Genomic DNA, 20,688 nt, shown 5'->3' on the forward strand with positions numbered 1-20,688 from the left:
GGCTCATTGTTTCAGCTTTGACTAACACAGTAAAATCTGGTCAACTGATCACCCCAGAAGCACTGACGATAAATAATTATCCATCAGTAATTTACCTGCACCCAGGCATGTAATTTTTACAGATATAATTTCATTCCATATTGAGGCATAGTAGAAGTTTATTCTCAAAATTTGTAATAATACAGTGTTTCAGGCATTATTAAATCCTGTGTGTAATTTGCATGCTATCTAGTTCATGGTATGATTATACAGATTAATGCTTATGGTACACTTTGTTAAAAATAATTCAGAGCACTCACTACTTAAAAACTGCTGTAAATGCTTACAAAGGAGGAGTGAAATAATCAGATATTTTTGCTTTGTCTTCAGAGACACAGTCTTCACCAAAACATAAAAAAACCAAACATTTCAAGGGAAAGAATTGATCACTTGTGCCCTTCAGAACCAAAGAGACCTGAAAATTATAAAGAGATTTAGGACTATCAATTACCTTGCATATGCTATGGAATATAACCAGATCACTGCATCACAGCCATTACTGTTGTTACTACCATAATTTCAGGTTTTTTGCACTGTTGCAATAGTATCGTTTCATCTGAGTAGGTAAGGCACTAATATTTGATGTATGAAGACTTGCACTTCAAAGATGAACATGAAGTTGACACATACTGGAAAAGTAGAGCAATTGAAGGCTATTACAACATCTTCTTTAATGAAACAACCAGTAATGACTTTAGTTTCAACAAATTGTTGGACTGCCAACAAAATATCTGATTTAAAAATATATCTCAGCCTAAATAGCTTGGAAGTTTTTGGGAAAAAAAATCTTGAATTTCCTTTCATTCTGATCCAGCATTGGTCCTCCTCTTCAGCTTAACCCAGATGCCATTATTTGGACGAAGAATCAGTTCTCCAGTTATACCAAGCTCTTCTGGCTTTTGACATGAGTCCACCCAAAAGCGCTGCAGGATGAGGGCTAGAAGAGCTTTCTCCTCCATTTGTGCAAAGCGCTGACCTACAAGTTACAGGGCAGAAAAATAAAAAGAAAACAAAAAGAAGTTATTGTCAGGTTGCATCAACAATTGCTACATTTGTACACTCCCAGTGATACCCCTCGGAACAAGGACAGCAAGGATTGTGCATCTGCCTTGTGAACAGAACTGGCTTTAGGCTAAGATCAAGATCATATGGATATTACTGAAACTAGCACTCTGGTCTTCCTGGGACAACTCACTGCACGTCCTCTTTCCCACAGTACACAGAACTCAAACAGCAAAGAGGAAACACTCAACATTTTACACGGAACTAACACAAAACACAGCCTTGTCATGTCTCTTGGATGGACTAGGCAAGGGGGAATGGATGACAGACCAGAGCAGGAGAAGATGCAGCACAAGGACTGCGAGGAGAAACAAATCCCGCTGTTCCATGTAAGCAGAGGAGTAAAAGAGATACAACTGCAACAGCGACAGACAGACCTTCCTTCAGCGAACACTAAGCATCACACACACTGATGATTCGGTAGCACAGAGGGCAAAGTTCAACTTACATTTCAGAAGAAGGTGAAGGAGGAAAGGGGAGAACAGAGAAATATGAGGGAAACCAAAACAAGTGTTACAATCCAGGCAGTTCACTCAAACTAAACTGAAAATGGGAACAGGACACAAAACCCAGTGCTCAAAACATTTTTTGTGCTCCCTTCTGTACAATACGCACAGACGGATGTCTGTACGAACGTACAGAATTATGTATTTCTGTAATGATATTAATGAACCATCTCTCCCGCACATGCCCCTGTACACCCAGGAACTAGCTAGACATGTAATATTAAATTAGATTCCTCTTTGGAACACGGGAAGATCTAGTCTGCTGTTCTTATGAGAAGGGCACCTATACCCAAATGAGACAAATTAAAATCAAACAAACAAAAAATCCAAACCCCACTCCCCATAAAGAAAGCAAGCAAAACCAAAAACCCTGAAGCTGTTGTATTTGCTGTTCTTGTAAATGGCACGGCAATTGCTAATGTTCCCTATCTGCACTTAAGATCCATGCAGAGAACAGTCTTTTCATGTGTTCTACAATACAAACAGTAATGCCCCTACTTTGAGCACAGATAAATGCCAAGTGTCTTAGTGGCACCTGAAGAACTAACAAGTTCTGGGATGACAGTGAAAACACTAGAGCAAGAATGGTGTCAGAAAGAGGGAAAGAATACATCAGCTGCAGACTGCATGTTTTCAACACACACCTGAGATCAGGAGATACACAGATGAGATGTTTCCAGAGCAAAACAAGTGCAGGACATTTGCCTTCTCTTGTTCTGTCTTGCTGACACTGAGGATCAGAAATTTGGAAGCAATCCTGTCCTAACACAGGAGCCCATTAACAAGCTGCCAGGCCACACAGACATTAAGGAGGAAACAGCAGCATGATAGACATTGGCCCCAAGAAGAAAGGAAACCCTTGGGAAGAAAGAAAATGTGGCAGCTCAAGTACGAGGCTTTCAGGGGAGAGAGTGCTCAGAATTCAGGAGCGGGGTGGGGAGAAGACAGGACATGACCAGCAGGCACATCAAGACTTAAATTTCCAATACACTTGCTGCTGCCACAGTTACCAGCTACCAAAAGCAGCTCTATCACATTACAAGGGCTTCCTCTTTAGCTACCTACCAATGCAGTTCCTGGGACCAGCTGAGAAAGGCACGTAAGCATAAGGATGCCTTCCCTTACAATTTTCAGGGAAAAATCGCTCAGGCTTGAACTCCTCTGGGTTAGGGAAGATCTCAGGGTCTCTGTGCAGGGCATAAGTTATGACAAGAATATTTGTGCCTTTTGGTACCTGATATCCGCCTAAACAGAAAAGGGAAAGGGAGAAGAAGGGTCAAAACAACAGCAAATAAGTGACTTTCTATACATAACAGCACAGTAAAGAAAAAACCAACACTGCTCTTTACTTGGGAAACACCTCCACTAAGGAGATGCTAGCAGGATAGGAAGTGGCAAATGCAGGACACTACTTACTAATATAGCAATCTTCTCTCAAGGTACGGGCAAAAAGCGGAACCGAAGGGAAGAGCCGAAGGGCTTCTTTCAGAACACACTCAAGATACCGAAGCTTCTTCAAATCATCCATTGTAACAGGACGCTCAGTGTTGCCTGTCCAAAAACAAATAGGGGGATGAGCAAGACCAAAACCCCCCATTTTTGGTTAAACAAGCTCATTCCAGCTCCCTCCAGGAACTCTCATCACACATCACAATCACATAGGAGAAGGTGCTACACATACATTGAACATGCATGCCTTGCCCCAAAGATGTAAGGTGGGCTGTACCCTCCTACAGACCTTCCAGTACCTATCCCAATCACCTCTAGCTATTGAAAGCTCCAGAAGGACCACAAGGCATTTTCCTACCTCCCCTTCTACACCTAGGCTTATAACACACCACATCCCCACTCACAAATGCAACCACTACCACAACCCTAACGAAAGGGGGAACAGAAACATACCAAACACCTCATCCAGTTCTCTGTGAACCTTCCTCTGGGCTTCAGGATTACATCCAAGTAAGTAGAGAGCCCAGTTCATAGCAGCTGCTGTTGTATCATGGCCCTAGAGGTCCAAATGTACAAACAAATTCATTTCAACACTACTTCTGTGCACAAGTAGGCTTCATAAACACTTGGGTGTGCAGGTAGTATGGAAAGTGAGACTCATTAGTCCCACAACCACAAGAAAAGCAAAAATCAAGAGTGAAGAACTCTATCCAATGCATTGATTATCAGGATATAAGATGACCCATGATTCTGTCAGGTGCCTGAAAACTGACTAAAAGGGAAAAGTGTTGAAATAACACAAGCAAACATCCCTCTGCCTCCCAGAGGATGCATGAATTATCAGTATCTACACAAACAGATGTATGTTCATCTTTTTGCCTACTGTCCAGTCAACAACATAACATCTAGTGGGCCAACAACTACTACAGGAAATATACAATGGACACAATCTGTTCATAGTTTACAAAACTATCCAAAAAAGGGTCTAATGAGATACAATACAGTGGCCATAGGAGGAAATACTTCTTGGTTTCCTATGAGAAGAGGATCAGCTACTACAGTTCTCAGCACTGCATAAAATCTTGGAGAGGAAATAAAACAAAGTGAAGAGAAACAAAAAAAAAAAGAAAAAAAAGGAAAAAGAAAAAAGAGGGAAACAGAAAAGGAAAAATGTGACCAACAAAGGATTTTGGTACTAAAAAGGTGCACTTGTGAAGCTCAGGATGCTGCATCTCTTCAAAATCCAGCTACGGAAGAGAGTTTCTCCAGGTTACAACAGCAGTAATATGACCCTGAATTAAACTCTTCTGAGACAGACTTAAGGTCCACCTCATGGAGGTGTGTGGAAAACTTGTAAAAGTCTTGTTTAGATACTTCATTAGACAGGGAACCAGACATGAGAAGACAGTACACCAAAGCACAGTTGCCAATGGAACCAGGAGGTTACAGTCAACGTGGCATGGGACAAAATGCGAGGAGAGCCAACAAAATGCAAGGCAAAACACTGAAACCATTTAGAGGTCTCCTTAGCATTAATGAGGTTTGCAATAGAAGCTGAGAGCCCACGGCCCACAGCAGCCATTAAGCTCTTAGTACTGACTTTCATGAGTAGAGCCTGCTCACATAGGCAGCACCTGCCACATGTGCATTGCCCAACATTTTGCCAGGGCATACAACTCTAGATCAAACGTTTCTATCTTTCAGTAGTTTCTGCCCTACAGAGATTTATTCTTAGGCTTCCAGAGCTAAAATAACTTCACACTAAAAGCAACCTCCTGAACTAAGAAAAGGAAGAGTCACTACCTGCAAATGCTGAATCTCAGGTTCTGGGAAAAAAACAAACAAACAAAAAACCAAACCAATGGGTTCCTTGGGTACCTCAAACATGAAAGTATCCACTTCCTCACGAATGTCCCTGTAGCTCAATTTGTTCCCTTCATCATCTGTTGCACTCAGCAGCATGTCCAGGAAAGCTTTTCTCTTTTTGGAGCCATTTTCTTCACAGTTGCCATCAGTATCATATTTTGTTTGCTTGGTGTTTTCAAGCTCTGCAGCTTTTTCTGCAATGACCTAAGATGAGAATCATTACATTAGATACGATGCACATACATACAGTCTACTTCACACAGGTTGATCCCTACTTATTAAAACAACAGCCATCTGTAGCAGTCTATATGACCTAATTAGCAAAGCTGTCATTAGCTCATTAACGCTAACTGATTTTTTGTGTTAGTAGGTGAAATATGACCAACCCTTCTTGTCCCAAGCAATAGAATGAACTTTGAATAGCCTTTGTGCAATCAAGAAAATAAACAGCCAAACTATGCAAACAACTTGTTGATCATCTAGAAGTGTAAACACATCCAGAATATCTGGAACAAGCCAAACCTAAATGTCAACAATAGTGATAGCATATCAAAAAACATCACCACAATTTGAACAGACCAATCACCCAGAAGAAATTCTCAACCCTATCCAACAACTAATGAAAGGATCACACCTCCAGCCTCTGGGGAATTCAGGAGACTGAAGAGAAGCAATGGCATCCACTCCATGACCTTGCAACAAGACTACAAATAGCACAGCCAGAGACACTACACTAAAGCTTCCCAAATTTTCTTCAATATGAGAACAATGGTTGAATTTCCCTTTTTTAGGTTAAAGCATAGCCCCAGTGACAGACAGAGATTTCTTGCTGTCACCACCATTGTCATAACAGCAAAACAGAACCCTTCAATAAACTGGTATTGCTCTCAACAACAAAAAATGATTAAAAATAAAATTAAAACTAAAGGCTCTAGAGCATTCAATTCTGTCCAATTCTTATTTCCTTTGTCATGGGCACTGGTACAATGACATTGTGGAGTGCATATATCTATTTCAGGAAAAGCAGCCTCTCTGGTAGCATCCTAACGGTAGATTTGGGAGGGCAACTGTTGGCATGAAGACCATGGGAACTATTTGGTGAGAGAAAAAGGTGTTACTTGCACGGTCTAACATGGTGAGAGAACACATTTTATGCCAAGTCAGTGACGTATGCTTACTGGTTTCTGTGTCAGCGTCTCACTGCTGACGTGGGGACCTGCATGTGTTTGCTCATCTCAGCAGCTCTGCTCGAAATAGGGGAAAATGAATACAGGCTTTAATCTCTGATGGCTGGGCCAAGCGGCATTACCAAGTAGAGCCCTGTGCTTACTGCTACAAACTTGGCAGTGAGCTGTTGCAGGTGATTCAGATATGGAGAATCTGGGGCAGAACAAGAGTTCAATGAATTCCTGTTATTTGTTCCAGTTGTCAAGGACTTGAAAGTCCTTTCACTCCCTTGTAGGTGAATACTCCCTTGTTTAAATACAACAGAGCTCCTGACAGGGAAGTCAGCTGTTGTCTTCTTTTCAGGGAATTCCTTGGCATCCCAACAGAGAGACAGTTCTCCTCTTAATAGCTGCATATCAAGGGGGAACCTCATTCCCATTGGGAATGGGAACCTCATTCCCATTTGGAAGTTCTCTACTGAGTGCAAGACTTTGCTCCAACAACTGAAATGTACCATTAAAGAAAATATTTTTTAAAAGAATCTATACTGTATCTGTAAAATTGTGAAGGATCTTGAGGTTCCTCTCATGCTCTTTTCCTTCCTTCAATAGCATATATACAAGATCAGGCCAAAGCCAAGGGTTCATCTGCCGCCGTTGGATTAGATCACTCATCCTAGGGGCACAACAATTACATCATGTAACATTTCTTGACAAAAAACGAATTTAAAGTACACTTTCAAGGAAAAAAAAAAAAAAGTTCTACCTCCCCCAGTGAAGTGGAACTTAACATATTGTGTGTGTTTAAACTCATCCATCTGAAGGAAAGGGTGTTCGTATTTATTTCCTGAGTTTAAACCATCTCAAATTTCTGTCATCTGTCCCAGCATCACAATGATTTATATCTTTAAGCATTGATCTCTGAGAAGGAGAGCATATTTTCATCTATTTGGAATCTTATTGAAACAGGCATATTAAGTCATCCAGTCCAGTCCCACTCCACATCAGTAAAGCATTGCTGAAAATGTATGTACATTCTGAAAAGACTACTCAGGTCAGGGTTCCAAAATACTTTCCCTGAGACCTCAAACACTCATTTGAAAGCATTACATTACTACTTGACTGTCCAGATACCATATATGCAAGACTGCACGTGAAAAGTATTTAAAATAAAATAAAGAATATGGGACTTCAAGTATGCTCAAACACAACTGGAGTACATTTGGAAGGGCTGACTGCCATTTTTATTCAGCTCTTGCATATGCTTTTAGCTGCAGAGACTTTGAGGAGTTACTATTACATTTAGGCCAACTTCAGGCCCACTTATGGTACAGTTTGGGAAAGGCCAAGGAACCAATGACAATCAAACTCTCTAATTCCACTCCTTTTTTCGTAACACACCTGTCTCAACAAACCCCATCAAAGACTAGGGGTGACATGTCACAAGCAGCTACACCTCTTCTAGGCCGATACACCAGTGTGGTAGGAATATAGACTGTGCCTTTCCTAATCCACTGAACAGTCACATACAATTTGAATGGCATAATAACTGCCATGAACTACAGAGCAGCAGCACCACAGCTTTAATCTGCTGTCTGAACCTGCACCAATTCTGCCACTCATGCTGATATGAAATGTTGCAGCTCCATTTTTTTTTTTCCAACCTCCTGTATCAATGGATTAACTGAACGGCAGCTGACACCTCTTCAAAAGCCTCAGCCTCTCATTGCATACACTCATACCAGAAAACGCATCAAAGTCTGCAGAAGTTTTCCTGCCTTCTTGGTTTTCTACCTCCATCTGTGACACCCTGGCCCACAGCAGATGAACTCCTGACACCATCAACTTCAACCCCAGCCCAGCTACAAAGTAGCCAAGGAAAACATCCATTTACCTGTAGATGGCACGAACATAGTCAGAATCCTTATTCTCCTGAGCACCCACATTCTTGCCCATCGCTGTTTCTAGGAGAAGGAAATCATCAACAGTTCACAAGTGCAAAGTGAAATGAAGAGTGCCTGTACACGTTAAGTTAGCACTGCTCCCAGCTTCTGACCATCACCACACCATCCCTTCAACAGGTGAGTACTCGCATCCCTTTCCAGACGATGAGCTTTACATTTCCATGCCCAGGAACCCTGCTTCTCAATACAACCTCACTTCAGACTGCTACCTCTGCCCTGCCCATCCCACAAACTCACCTCCTCAGATGTAACAAGACACCCTAGGAGAAAAGATGGCCTTAGGAGAATGAACATGCATTCACACAATATCCAGAGACATTCCTCTTCATCTGTCTCCTCACACAACACATCACAGCTGTACTCAAGAGCCTCTGTGTCATTTACAGCCCTGCCACAATAACTGAAGAGGACTTACCACAGATGATATCAAGGGCACATAGAGTGATGTCCAGAAAGATATCAAATGGTTCCTTGTCAACATGCTTCTCAAGTTTCTCCAACAGAATACCTCCTTGTTCATTCATAACCTCTAGAAAGTCAGTTAAGATTGCAAAGTGGAACGTGGGAGTTATCATCTTCCTCCGTGACCGCCACTTGTCCCCAGTGCTGCAAAATTAACAGGGAGAAGGGTTAAAAACTCCAAGTCAAAAATAAAACCCTCACCATCACAGGAAATCCACAGTAAAAACTGCAGCCTAGGACACCTTCATAGATGGACATGCTGCAGATGACTCTTCAAGCTGTCCATAGCACCCCCAAGAAGAAGCAAAATGGAAATATTTCTTGCTCCAGCTCTTTCCAAAGCACAAGCCGCCATTTCTATAGCTGCGTTCAACAAAAGGAGATGCCAAAAAGCCTTCAGGCAATACAGCCTACACATTGCAGGAACCTCTTGGACTGTGTGTGCCTGGCCGTGTTGCTTTTCCAACAACTATCAGGGTGACTCAAGTCCCCACTGAGAACTAGGGCCTGGAATCTTGAGGCTACTTTCAGCTGCCTGGTAAAGGCCTCATCAACCTCCTCATCCTGATCAGGCAGTCTATAATAAACACCTACAACAGTGTCACCTGTGTTAGCCTGCCCCTTAATTCTCACCCCTAAGCTCTCCACTTCATCATCCATCTCTAGGTGGAGCTGGATACATTCCAGCTGCTCTCTCACATAAAGGGCAACTCTGTCACCCAGTCTTGCTGGCCTGTCTTTCCTAAAGAGGACATAACCACCCATGACAGCATTTCAATCATGCGAGCTGTCCCACCATGTCTCCGTGATAGCAATGTCATGGCCCTGTGACCACGCACCCGATGCAGACAGTCTCAGTTCTGCTACAGTCCAACCACTCGACACACATCACAACATTCAAAACATCCACCATGCAGCACTGCAGACTAAATGACACCACTTGCCATAGGATACAACATCCCAAAACTCACATTCATTTCAAGCCTCTGAATGAAAAAGTAACAATGGCCAAATATGCCAAGAAAGAGATAATGCCAAAAGATTTCTATTGGACATTAGCTGCTAAAGAGCAACCAAAAACCATCACAAAGAATAAGACTTCTACAACTATTATCTACATCTCTGTCCAGAGGTACAGGGCATTTTGCCCACCAAGCTCTCTTCCAGTCATATACCCTGCGAATTCCAAAAAGACAAAAATGCATCTGCATTTCACTATACCTCGTCAGAAGTCCAGTGCCCAGCCACGGATGCAGGAATTTGTACAGGTACGATTTTTCTATGTGTTTTGAACTGCTCAGAATAACCTGTCAGAAAAATGAAAGGAGAGGAACAAACATCACTCACCAGATGGAGAGAGTTTTCTTCAGTTGAGATTACTTCACACAACCTCAGTTCCTCCAGAAAATTGCCTTCAGCCACAGTAAAATGCACACTATTTCAGTACAAGGTGGTACACAGGGGCATTGAGTTCATACCCTAAGTCTTTCTGTAAATATCCCAATCCTGAGAATTAAATACCCAAAAACTACCACTGATATTCACCTTCCTGAAAAACAAAAATCCATGTTACAATGTCACAGACAGAGTTTAAAGAAAACTCAACGGCTTCCAGCCTTATTCAAACTTGCAAGAAGTACCATCTCTTCAATAAACACTCCAATAAAGAAACAATTCTATCATCCCAGGTAAGGGACAATCATTGTCAGTAGTAAAAATAACAACTACATTTCATGGCATCAAGACAGACCCACTGAGTCCTAATGTAGAAGTCAAATAGACACTGGCATTGCAGCCTGCATTTCCTCATGTTCTGCCCCTATTTCAGTGGTTCCATCTTCCCTGCTATCTGCTTGTCCATTTTGATCTTGGGAGTAGAAGCTTTCACACATGTGAAAGCTTCACACATGCTTCTTTGTATTACTGAGCTGTTGCTTTTATTTGCTGGCCATCTTCAGTATTTATTTTTTTCCAAGACTAGGCTTTTTATATTCTTCCACGTTCAGCCATTCTTTAGCACTGGGTCAGAGGACAATCTCAGGTAAAATCAGTCCCCTTTTTTTCACATTGAGAGAATAGAAACTAACAGGTTGGACATAAATATGTAAAGGGTGAATGTCAGGAGGATGGAGCCAGGCTCTTCTCAGTGATGCCCAATGGTAGGACAAGGAGCAATGGGTGTGAGCTGGAACACAGGAGGTTCTGCTTAAAACTTAAGAAGAAACTTCTTTACAGTGACGGTGACAGAGCACTGGAACAGGCTGCCCAGGGAGGTTATGGAGTCTCCTTCTCTGGAGACATTCAAGACCTGCCTGGACACCTTCCTGTGTGATCTCATTTAGGTTCCTGCTCCGGCAGGGGGATTGGACTAGATGATCTCTCGAGGTCCATTCCAATCCCCAACATTCTGTGATTCTGTGACATTGCTTTGCATCACAGTAGAATAGACAGGAGACAAACACACTCACCTCCACACTGTCAGGGTGATACAAAACCACGACAGGCACTGGTCCTATCCAAAGTTTGAACAATGGTAAACTCCTGAACTCCTCAACATAAACTTGTAGTTGTTTAAAAAAACCTGTAATGAAAAAAGCAGATCAGTATCTTTTTAAAAGGGGGTTTTGCTAAATAAGCGAGTTCTGTAATTAACTGTTTTTCATCATATGCACTGTAACTATGGGGTTTTTTGTAGTTTTATCTTCCTACTATGACCAAACAGCATATTTTGCACTTATCTATTAGCTATACTGCAGGAGCATTTCTTCATGGCTATGCTCTTGAAGGCACTCTATTCTACAGAAACCCCTCCTAGCTGGAGATAAGATAGTTTGATCTAAGCAGTCTCAAAAGCACTGCAGCATGGGCATTCTGTATTGCAATGTTCTTCGTAACAGCTGAGAGTCAAATCATACTTTATCAAGGCTATGCTTACGTTTTGGCTTAGCTGACACTAGCCAAAATGCTGTATCAAGACTCTTCTTTACTTTCAAAGTATAGCATCAAGCCTTTTCCCATCTGAGACCTCACTGAGAAGTACTTCATTTATGGTGTGCACAGAAGTGATGCATTGCACAGGAATTGCTATCCCTTGAAATGTCTAGTTTCTGATAGCTGGGCTCCTGAAGAAAATCTTTGGAGCCCTTAAACTGTTATTGTTTCTCTGCAAACAAATTACTTCTTAGTCCAACATGCTTAAATCATCTCACTCTCTCACAGTCCTAATCATCAGTGATGGTCTGCAATGCTAGCAGGGGCTTTTGACATCTGGCTGTTGCAGGATTAAATTCCACACTTGTCCTTTCAGAAATCTTACTGAAGGGTAAGTGACCCTTATAGGGCCACCGTGGATTTGGCAATACAGATGGTCCCATCTCTAACGGCACAAAGACTCATAGGATTGTTTATGCCACGGACTACCTGAGAGATACCACTATTGTCCAGCTGCCAGTTGGACTTCACACCAGTGAGCTCAGCAATCCAGCCAATTCTCCACCCACATTATTATACACTTATCCATTCCGCACCTTGTCAGCTTTAGCTATACAGAAAGCATGGGAGATGGTATCAAAGACCTCAATGAATCAAATTAAACACCATCTACTGCTCTTCCCTTGATCACAGATCCAGTTATCACAGAGGCCAATCGGGTTCATCCCGCAGTTCTAAAGGAGGTGGCTGCTATCAGGATATTCAAGGATTAAATGTGCCTTTGCCCTTTCAGAAACCAGATTAAATAATAAATCATTCCCTCCAAGGCTTCTGCAGAGTTGCAAATTCAAAGGTCCTCAAATCAAAAGTAAAAAAAAAAACCCTGTTTCCTAATAGATATACAAATACAGCATTCCCTAGTCTTCAGCAAAATTCTGATGACACCTCATCCAAAAGGTTTAAGTGTCAAGATTATTTTACTATTTTAATATGATTTTTCTAACATCACCATGATTAAAATATCACAGTTTTCCAGTATTTGTCTATTGATATCAATAAATAAAATCAACATCAGATGAAAAGTCATTTTTCTTTCTGCTATAAAACCTTACCCTTGTTTATAAAAACTACCAATTTTGACATATTTTTAATTAAAAATATTATAAACCAAAACTTCATTAATTTTTACATAATAAATAAGAACAAAGAGGGATTGTCATGGACTTAACTAAAGCACGCAGGCTATGTGATTCCTGCTAACAAAGGAGATTAAGAGACTCATAGAACATAAGAGTCTCCATCAAATTGCTTTCTGGAGATAGAAGTAATGCTGAATTTTATTTTATTTTAAGAAGCTTTAAAAAGGAAGAAATAATAAAAAAAAAATATTTGTCTCAGTTAGGCTCATATACACATCCTGATTATGAAGCTGCTACTGTTTTCCCAATGTCAACTTCAGGGAAAGCTGCTTGCCCTCATTTCCATCAAAGATCTCTCCTACCTGTATTGAGATACGAGGCTGGATCCAGAGGAAAGATACGAGTGTACACCCCTGTAAACACAGGGACTACATCTCAGCATGTGTCAGCACTGGGCAATGTGCATGCCCACGTTGCAGTCACCCTTGGCTTCACCATCCTCCCATGAACGAGTTGCTCTCCCTTCTGGCAGCACAGCCAGGAACACATGTGCACAGAGCAGACCAGCACACACAGGCATCACAAACACACTCAGAAGAGTCTGCTGGTCCACTGACAGCACAGCCAGAGCCACTTTCACACCACAGACTCCTCAAGAAATGTGCTCCTGTGCAAAACCGCGTACCTAACAGAAGGGAACTTGCAGCACCTTTGTGCTGTCTCAAGCAGCTGGCAGAAAGAAAGTATCATTGATCAGTGTGAGCACAAAGATTGCTTTTGAGGGATATACTGCAAATACTCAGCAGATTCTTTTGTACCTAATTCATACACCTAAAGCATAGCTAATTCCAAAAACAACCCAGCAGCTCAGCATGCTGAAGTCCCTTGCACATGCCCACTTGGGGTAAGATATTGTTTAAAGTAAAGTACTTTTCCTTCCCATGCTAAAAGCTTTGTTTGAGTCGCAGCTAATAGCCAGGGGGACAGTGTGTTCTGCATTGTGAAACAGCACTTCCTCTGAGAGCACTCAGCATGCCTCTGTCACAAAAGCACATTCCATAGCCTTCATGCTCCACCCCACCATCAAGTGGAAATGGGTCTGAGTCCAACATCAGCATCTGGAAAGCACTGCCAGACAGACCCTCCACCTGAGCTTTTACTGATAACAACCTCACATTTATCCAGTTTCTCTCCTTTCCCCTCCACTGCCCACTTCTCACACAGTTCCTTTCTGCAGGTTGTCCACAGCCCCAGAGAGACCTCAAGCCAATGTCACACTCTACAACCTGCCCCAGCCAGCCACAGCTCAACCACCCAAGCGCCTCAGCAGCACAGGCTCCTCCAGCAAAGCCCCACACAGCGCAGGGACCTCACAGCTGGGATACAGCACAAGCTGCCCTTACCTTCTCCATCCCGCTCAAAGAGGGGAGCATTTCCCAGCACAGGATAGCAGGGGCTGACACCCGGGATCGGCTTCGCAACCCACCATCGTCTCCAGTGATCCAACAGGGAGGGCAGAGACCACACGGTCACAACCGTCAACAGCAGTGTGACAACCCCAGCCCCCAAGTGCAGCAGCTGGGGTCCTCCTGCAGCTTCCTGCACGACCTCCATCGCCACCTCTCAGCCTCCTGCTCCCAACCTCGATCCCTACCAGGGAACCTCCGCTGCCAGCAGCAGCCGGGGCGTGTACAGGGACCGGGCCACAAGCGCGGGAGGCGGAGCTGTCACATGGGCCCTGAGGCGCAGCTTCCTGCCAGGAAAATAAACAAAGATATAAAAAACACACGCAGAGAGAGAGGCTGCCTGCAAGCACTTCATGACGGCAGAGCAGCCACAGGGAATAGTGCCATCTCCTTGCCCTCACTTGGCTCCTCGGACTCAAGCGAAGAGTGAGGCCGGTGTAATACCTCAGACGGAAAAGACACAAACTGCCGTCAAGAGAAAAACCTTTTCGCTGATTTGGGGAGGATGGGTTTTTGGAACACCGTCTTTCTCCATCTGTTTTTAGGTGCTCAGGGAACACCGGTTTGCCATACAGAACTGCTCCAGTGCTCTCCAACATGATGCATGAAGGGTTTAAAGTGCTTCAGATGAGGAGTACCTTTCTTGAGTTGATCGGCTCAAAGGGGTTACACAAACCAGAGCCCATACAGACCCACCATCAAGAGCAGCACTGCAAAACACAATGATGCTTCTCTGCTGATCTCACTGTTGAATGCTCAATCACAGGCCAATAGGTGCCAGTAACACAACTGGCAGCACCAGTATCACAACTTGCAAAGTGCTTGGGTAGAAGTGGTGCCATACCCACCATAAAGCCTGCTGTCCTTTCTGCCTCAGGAGGAGCCAGGATTTCTTCTCACTGCTGCAAGGCTGCTGGGCACCTGCTCCTCAAAGCCTCTGGTGCTCAGAAACCTTGTGGTCAAACAGAATTTTGGTGAAAAACAGCATAGCTCATACTCAATTTGCAAAACTTCACTCCTTCAATATACCACAAAAGCTTCTTGTAGCCACAGTCATGTTTCTCCTCTCTGTTTTGTACCAAAACTGACTGCACAGGCATTTTTTAGCAAACCAACAAGCATTGTAAACAAAGCAACAAAGATAAAAAACACAAATAGAGAAAGCTCAGAACATCAGAAGCTGAGGAGGGGCTGATGACCCTTGACAGTAGAGGGGAGTAAATTTTGGCACTTTGGTCCTGAAATCTCCCAGCAAACACTATCATAAATGCTGACGGTTGCATTTTTCTGCATGGTAAACAGCTGGAAATGAACTTTGCTACTCTTGCTGTTATTTGTAATAGTTTGTGACAGAAAGCAAGAGAAACTACTCTGTCTTGTAAACACGTAAGGCAAACTACACGGCCATCAGTCCCCTCTTTTGTTCAGGTGACATCCCAGGAAGGAAGCAAGCTTGAAGGATTAAGAAGCTCAACTTCTGTCTTTGTTAACATGCTAGGTAATTATACTAGGTAATTATCCTCTTTTCTTTATAAAAACCTTACAGTTTGTTGCCTTCATGAAACTGATAATTAGATGAAACAGTAAATTGTGACTGAGTCAAAATCTGCATTTCTGACTGCAGATAATCTCTTCTGCAGGAAAAACTGTGAAAAACAGTGAAACAGCAGGGACCACGTGAAAAGTCATGGGGAAAGCAGAACAAGCATTGCAAAATCGTGCCAGCAGCTGGCAATGGTGATGCTGCTACTAACAAAAGGCAGCAGCTACACTGGAATGAGATATAAAAGATATATTCAAGAAAGAAGAAATGAGAGGTCTGGTATCTCTAAGGCATAATTATGTCACTAAGACTTGCAGTCATTACAAATCTTGGAGGATATTCTGTAGGAGACAAGTTTCTACCAGATTACGATCAGCATTCCTTTTTCACCCAGAGAGCTATTTGCTCAGTGCTGGGTTTCAGCAGGCACTCCACTGGTTAGTGAATCTTTGTTTCTGTAAATGTACGTAACAGTGCAAATCCGCTTTTACTCAGCCTCCCACCTAACTGGAAGCCTATGTGCCCATGCTGACAGAAGGCATGCATCCTGTCAGGGAGCTATGTCAGCCCATAAGCACAGCGATTACACTGGCTTCTGCTGGTCCCTAAAAAGCAGATCTGGATTCAGAAATCGAAAAAAATCATTGTTACCAGCAAGAAAAACAAAAACCCAAAGCAAAGCAAGGCTAAAATGGATCTGATAAGACAGAAGGGCAAAAGGCAAGTACACAACGTATTCTGAAAAACTGTAGTATGCTCTTTGCATTCGTTCTTTGCCCCAGCCAAGACATACCTGTCATTTTTGCCATCCCTTGCAAAACACACAGCATCCACAGTAAGCAAGACTAACTGCTTGCTAACTGAGCAATCACTAAAATTCATTTGCAATTAGGAAGGGTTTTTCTTAGGAAGGGTGTCCCTCTTTCTCAACATACACAATTAGAACATGATTAAACTTTATGTAGACAGCTACTCACACTGAAAAAAAAGGCAATTTTTAGACTACAAGAGCCATCACCTGCACAAAGAAAATATACCACATGCCTCTGTTTGAAACACCGCTAGTGCTGAACACCTCGGAGACCTCCCTCATTCTCAGAACAGAAATTTTAAGGTCTGATGCTGAACCTCACACCACTGTAGCCCAAAAACCTAGGCTTCAAAGCCCAAAGCTTGAGGAAGACTCCAGCTTCAAATCCTTCTGTGGATTATCTTTCCTCACACAGGTAAAGGAGATTAACTGCATTTGAGAGACAGACACCACAGCTGTTTTTCAGAGACAGACTAATTGCTGTGATGCTCATCTCAACCAAGCATACCTTGCTATGGTTTCTGCAACCTGGTCTTCACTATACAGGAACAACTGCTCTGTTCTGTAGCCATCATTTCAGATTCCTTCAAAATGTGAAGTTTTGCATGAATGAACTATCCCAAACAGAATACAAAAGTCTGCCACCTCTCTAAGAAACCAAAATCTTTCATGCCAGGAAGATAGATGCATGACAGGCTAGTAACATGCCTTGCAACGAACCAGGTTGCAGCCTGGGCCACCACTCATCCCTCAGAACACAGCCTGCTGTTGTAAAGCAATTCTGATAATGTACCAGTGATGTTGTTATTAATACTAAGTAGCTATCAAAGCATCATACCAATGTTTATTCATCTGTGTGTCAAGGAAAAAGTATACGCCCAAGTTAGATGGCCACAACCCATCCCAAGGTCATGGGTGGAGATTCTGCCCACTGTTCTGTGGTTTGGCTATATCCTACAGGGCCTTCTCCTTGCTAAACTTCAGCAAGTTTAAAGAAGGCATTTAGCAGTATGCTACACATCACACAAAGCAAGTCAGAGGTCATGGAGTACAAACAAAAGGGTCAGTTTAAGATCTGTAAGAACCTGTGAGGGAGAGTCACAGAAACAGAGGACTACAAATCTGTCCACTCTCACTCATGCAACATGGAAGATTTGCTCTAGGAAATTCACTGCCCACATTTGATGTGGATGCATACATATAGCGATAGATAAACAGCCTGTCAGAAGCTGTGGTGGGTTAGCTTTGGCCAGCACCCAGACACCCACCCATTTGCTCATTCACTCCCCTTCCTCAACAGGACAGAGAGAGAAAACAGGATGACAAAGCTCATCAGTCATGCTAAAAAACTGGGAGATTGCTTACTAGTTACCATCATGGCTAAAACAGACTCAACTCAGGGAAATTTAATTTAATTTATTGCCAATTAAAAAGAAAGCTGGGAAGGGAGAAATAAAGATTAAAAAGTTCCTCTCTGCTGCTCCCTCCTCCTTGTACTTTTATCCTGCTCCCGAATGGGTCCCCCTCCATGGGCTGCTGGGGAATCTTTGCTCTGGTGCCTGGAGTACCTCCTCCCCCTCCTTCACCTCGGTGTTTGCGCTGCTGTTTTGCTCTCTCTTTGCCCGCACTCCTCCTCTGTTTTTGTTTGGCTTTTTTTTTAACCCTTAAATACATTCTGACAGAGGTGCCACCAGCTTGGCTGATGGGCTGAACTATGTCCTGCAGTAGGTCCAATACAAAGCTGGCAGGAACTGTCTGTGTTCTCTTCTCTAGCCTTTTCTCACAGAGGCCACCCCAGCAGCACCCCTGATGCCAACACCTTGACACCTCCACCCAGCTGAAAATCCTACAGTGAAAACATTGCAAGACTGACAGGGAAAATGGGGTGAAATTCCCTCCACATCGTCCACTAGTGAGACCAGAGACCTCAGCTAAAAAAGCGATGGATACACACACACTATCGACAACGTTAAATATGTGGAAAGCATACAGTGCCTTCCCTTACAATTTTCAGGGAAAAATCGCTCAGGCCTGAACTCCTCCAGGTCCAGATTTACACAGACATTCACTTCAACACTACTCCTGTGCACAAGTAGGCTTCATAAATACTTGGGTGTGCAGGTAGTATGGAAAGTGAGACTCATTAGTCCCACAACCATGACAAAAGCAAAAATCAAGAGTGAAAGAACTCTATCCAACTGACTGATTATCAGGATATAAAATGACCCATGATTCTGTCAGGTGTCTGAAAACTGACCAAAAGGGAAAAGTGTTAAACCACTTCTGGTAGCCAGCAAACCTCTTTCTTCCCTCTTCTCTGCCACCTGAGAGCGTTCCATTGCAACTCTAGTAATTAGCAGCTCTTTCCTTTCCTTTTAAGCTTCAGAAGCAGATGCTTGTTGCTCTACTCTTCTCTCCATTCAGAAATCCAGTGACACAGCTCCATGGCTCCAAAGAGGTCAGCAATCTTCTCTCTTTCACAAAGTGCCAGATGATGAAGCACTCTTCACTGTGGTCCCCACTTTTGCTGTTACAGAACCAAATCAGCACATATTCATCTTTTCATTTAGTCCACAACAAGATCTGGGTTGCCATGAAGTGCCACAAGATGGTAAGGGGCACGTTTTGCCATAATTTCTCTGCATTCTTGTGAATGTCTATATAGTAGAGGAGGAAGCACTGATGAGATAAAATTTCATTTTGGACACACCTCTGAAGACGACTTAAATGTGAATTTTGAACATTATGTCATCTTTGACCTCAGATTACTGAAGAAACCTTATCACACTGACACACAACTGAATGAAATCAACCTGCAACTCCAAAGCAAAAGCATTCTGCTTCCTCAGATACTATACCGTAACACCACCAGTGAATAAACTTAGTGTAGCCAAAGAAAAATACTAAGCCAGGAAAGTAATTTAAAAATGCTTTCATTTACTCAAAAGAATGCAGTGCTTGATGACCATTTATACAAACCAGAAATCTGATGAACAGTACACATAGAAAATATACATTACAAATGCTTTGCCTTGGTTTACCAAGCCTTCAATATTCATAAAAAGAAATGAGGAGAACTGGTATTAGTTCCCAAGTAGAAGAAACTGATTCTATTCTTACCTGCACAGTTTGGGCAAATAATTAAGTTTTTCTCCTCCTCCCTTTCCCCTTCAACCACATCTACTTAAACTGCTGGCTCTCTGATGGCAGGGGGAATTGCTGACTGCAAATGCACACACAGTACTAACAGCCAGGGACCCAATCAGGGCTGTGATCTCTGGGCAGAACGCAGTCCCAGTCTCCTCTTTGATCTTCCCATTGGGGTCAACACAAAGAGGTATGAAATAATGCTTTCATCAATTAAGTTCATATTTTCAAGTTAAAACTTTGAAGGCTTGGATACTAAAAAATATGACTCATTTGTAGAATAACAGACAATATTCTATAAGAAACCTCAAGAAGTGGGAATGGTCTTACTGATTTGTCAGCATGCAGGTTCAATTGCCCACGATGTACAAACATGTTTGTCCTGACAGGGAAAACAGTTTCCTGTACACAAAGTTTATCCCAGCAGTTCCCACAACAGTTGATGAATAGAACAACGTTAAGTAGAAACAATAAATGAATTCCGTCTCAAAAGAATTAAAAGAAGAAAAAGGACAAATAATATTTACAAGAGAGCAACTGCAGTAAGCAGACAGACTGAAAAATGGAGAAATGTTAAAACAGGAGTTAAAGAGGAGATACCACAAACTCCTGTTTAAAAGCATAAATTTTATAAATTGTGTATATTTGGATAGACTAGAACATCTAACACTGAGGAAACAAAAAAGTGAGAACAGGACTTAATGGACTAAACATAACTTATTTGCTTCTATAGGTAAAACAACAATTCCCTAAGGAAAGACAGAAAAAGGAGGAATGCCTGAGAAGAAAGTGCAGCAGCAGCAGCATCTTGACTCTGCAAACAGAGCAGAGACTCAAAACTCTAGGATCTCAACCATTTTATTTCATTTTGCTTTAATTTTTAAGCTAACCTCTGGCCAGCCAACTTTAAAAGAAGGCAATGCAGGCATCCTGAGGATTGCAAGGCTCAGCAGAAATCAGCATCCTGCACATCATCTTTGTTACACAAGATACTAGCTGGCAAATTCAGTGTTTCAGTCTTTCATCCAGTGCAGAGGGTTTCTCTTTCTTCCTAAACTGGGTTAAGAAGCAATCTGAAATCTCCTCCTTGAGGCTGGAGGATTTCTCTGAAATGATCTGTAAAAATGCTTTGAGCCT

General features: G+C 42.5%; 2 protein-coding genes across 2 annotated transcripts in view; both read right to left on the reverse strand.

Moving 5' to 3' along the window:
• Nucleotides 1–716: 716 nt before the first annotated feature.
• On the reverse strand, nucleotides 717–14,198 carry CYP4V2 (cytochrome P450 family 4 subfamily V member 2). Its single transcript, XM_010174579.1, has 11 exons — nucleotides 13,988–14,198; nucleotides 10,983–11,095; nucleotides 9,736–9,821; nucleotides 8,468–8,658; nucleotides 7,983–8,052; nucleotides 6,638–6,764; nucleotides 4,935–5,126; nucleotides 3,510–3,612; nucleotides 3,024–3,158; nucleotides 2,673–2,852; nucleotides 717–1,015 (listed from the first exon to the last, which is right to left on the reverse strand). Exons 1-11 carry the CDS (start codon nucleotides 14,196–14,198, stop codon nucleotides 840–842), a joined length of 1,584 nt encoding a protein of 527 aa, XP_010172881.1. The 3' UTR covers nucleotides 717–839.
• Nucleotides 14,199–20,612: 6,414 nt separating this feature from the next.
• The window catches only part of FAM149A (family with sequence similarity 149 member A), a 10,228-nt gene continuing 10,152 nt past the window's right edge, over nucleotides 20,613–20,688 (reverse strand). Inside the window, exon 11 of the mRNA XM_029086637.1 lies at nucleotides 20,613–20,686. Within this exon, the coding sequence (XP_028942470.1) occupies nucleotides 20,613–20,686 (74 nt within the window). The remainder of the gene's footprint in view (nucleotides 20,687–20,688) is intronic.

The sequence above is a fragment of the Antrostomus carolinensis genome, unplaced genomic scaffold (genome assembly GCF_000700745.2).
Source record: "Antrostomus carolinensis isolate BGI_N321 unplaced genomic scaffold, ASM70074v2 scaffold30968, whole genome shotgun sequence".
NCBI classification, from domain to species: domain Eukaryota; kingdom Metazoa; phylum Chordata; class Aves; order Caprimulgiformes; family Caprimulgidae; genus Antrostomus; species Antrostomus carolinensis.

What these genes read in the sequence shown, in the direction of transcription:
- CYP4V2 (XM_010174579.1), bottom strand. Translation starts at nt 14,198, where the DNA reads ATGGAGGTCGTGCAGGAAGCTGCAGGAGGACCCCAGCTGCTGCACTTG. An exon ending in TATGTTCGTGCCATCTACAG is followed by an intron (nt 6,765 to 7,982) that starts GTAAATGGATGT and finishes TTGTGCCCCTAG; the next exon opens with GATGAGTGATCTAATCCAAC. An exon ending in GAGAGAAGATTGCTATATTA is followed by an intron (nt 2,853 to 3,023) that starts GTAAGTAGTGTC and finishes TTTTCTGTTTAG; the next exon opens with GCGGATATCAGGTACCAAAA.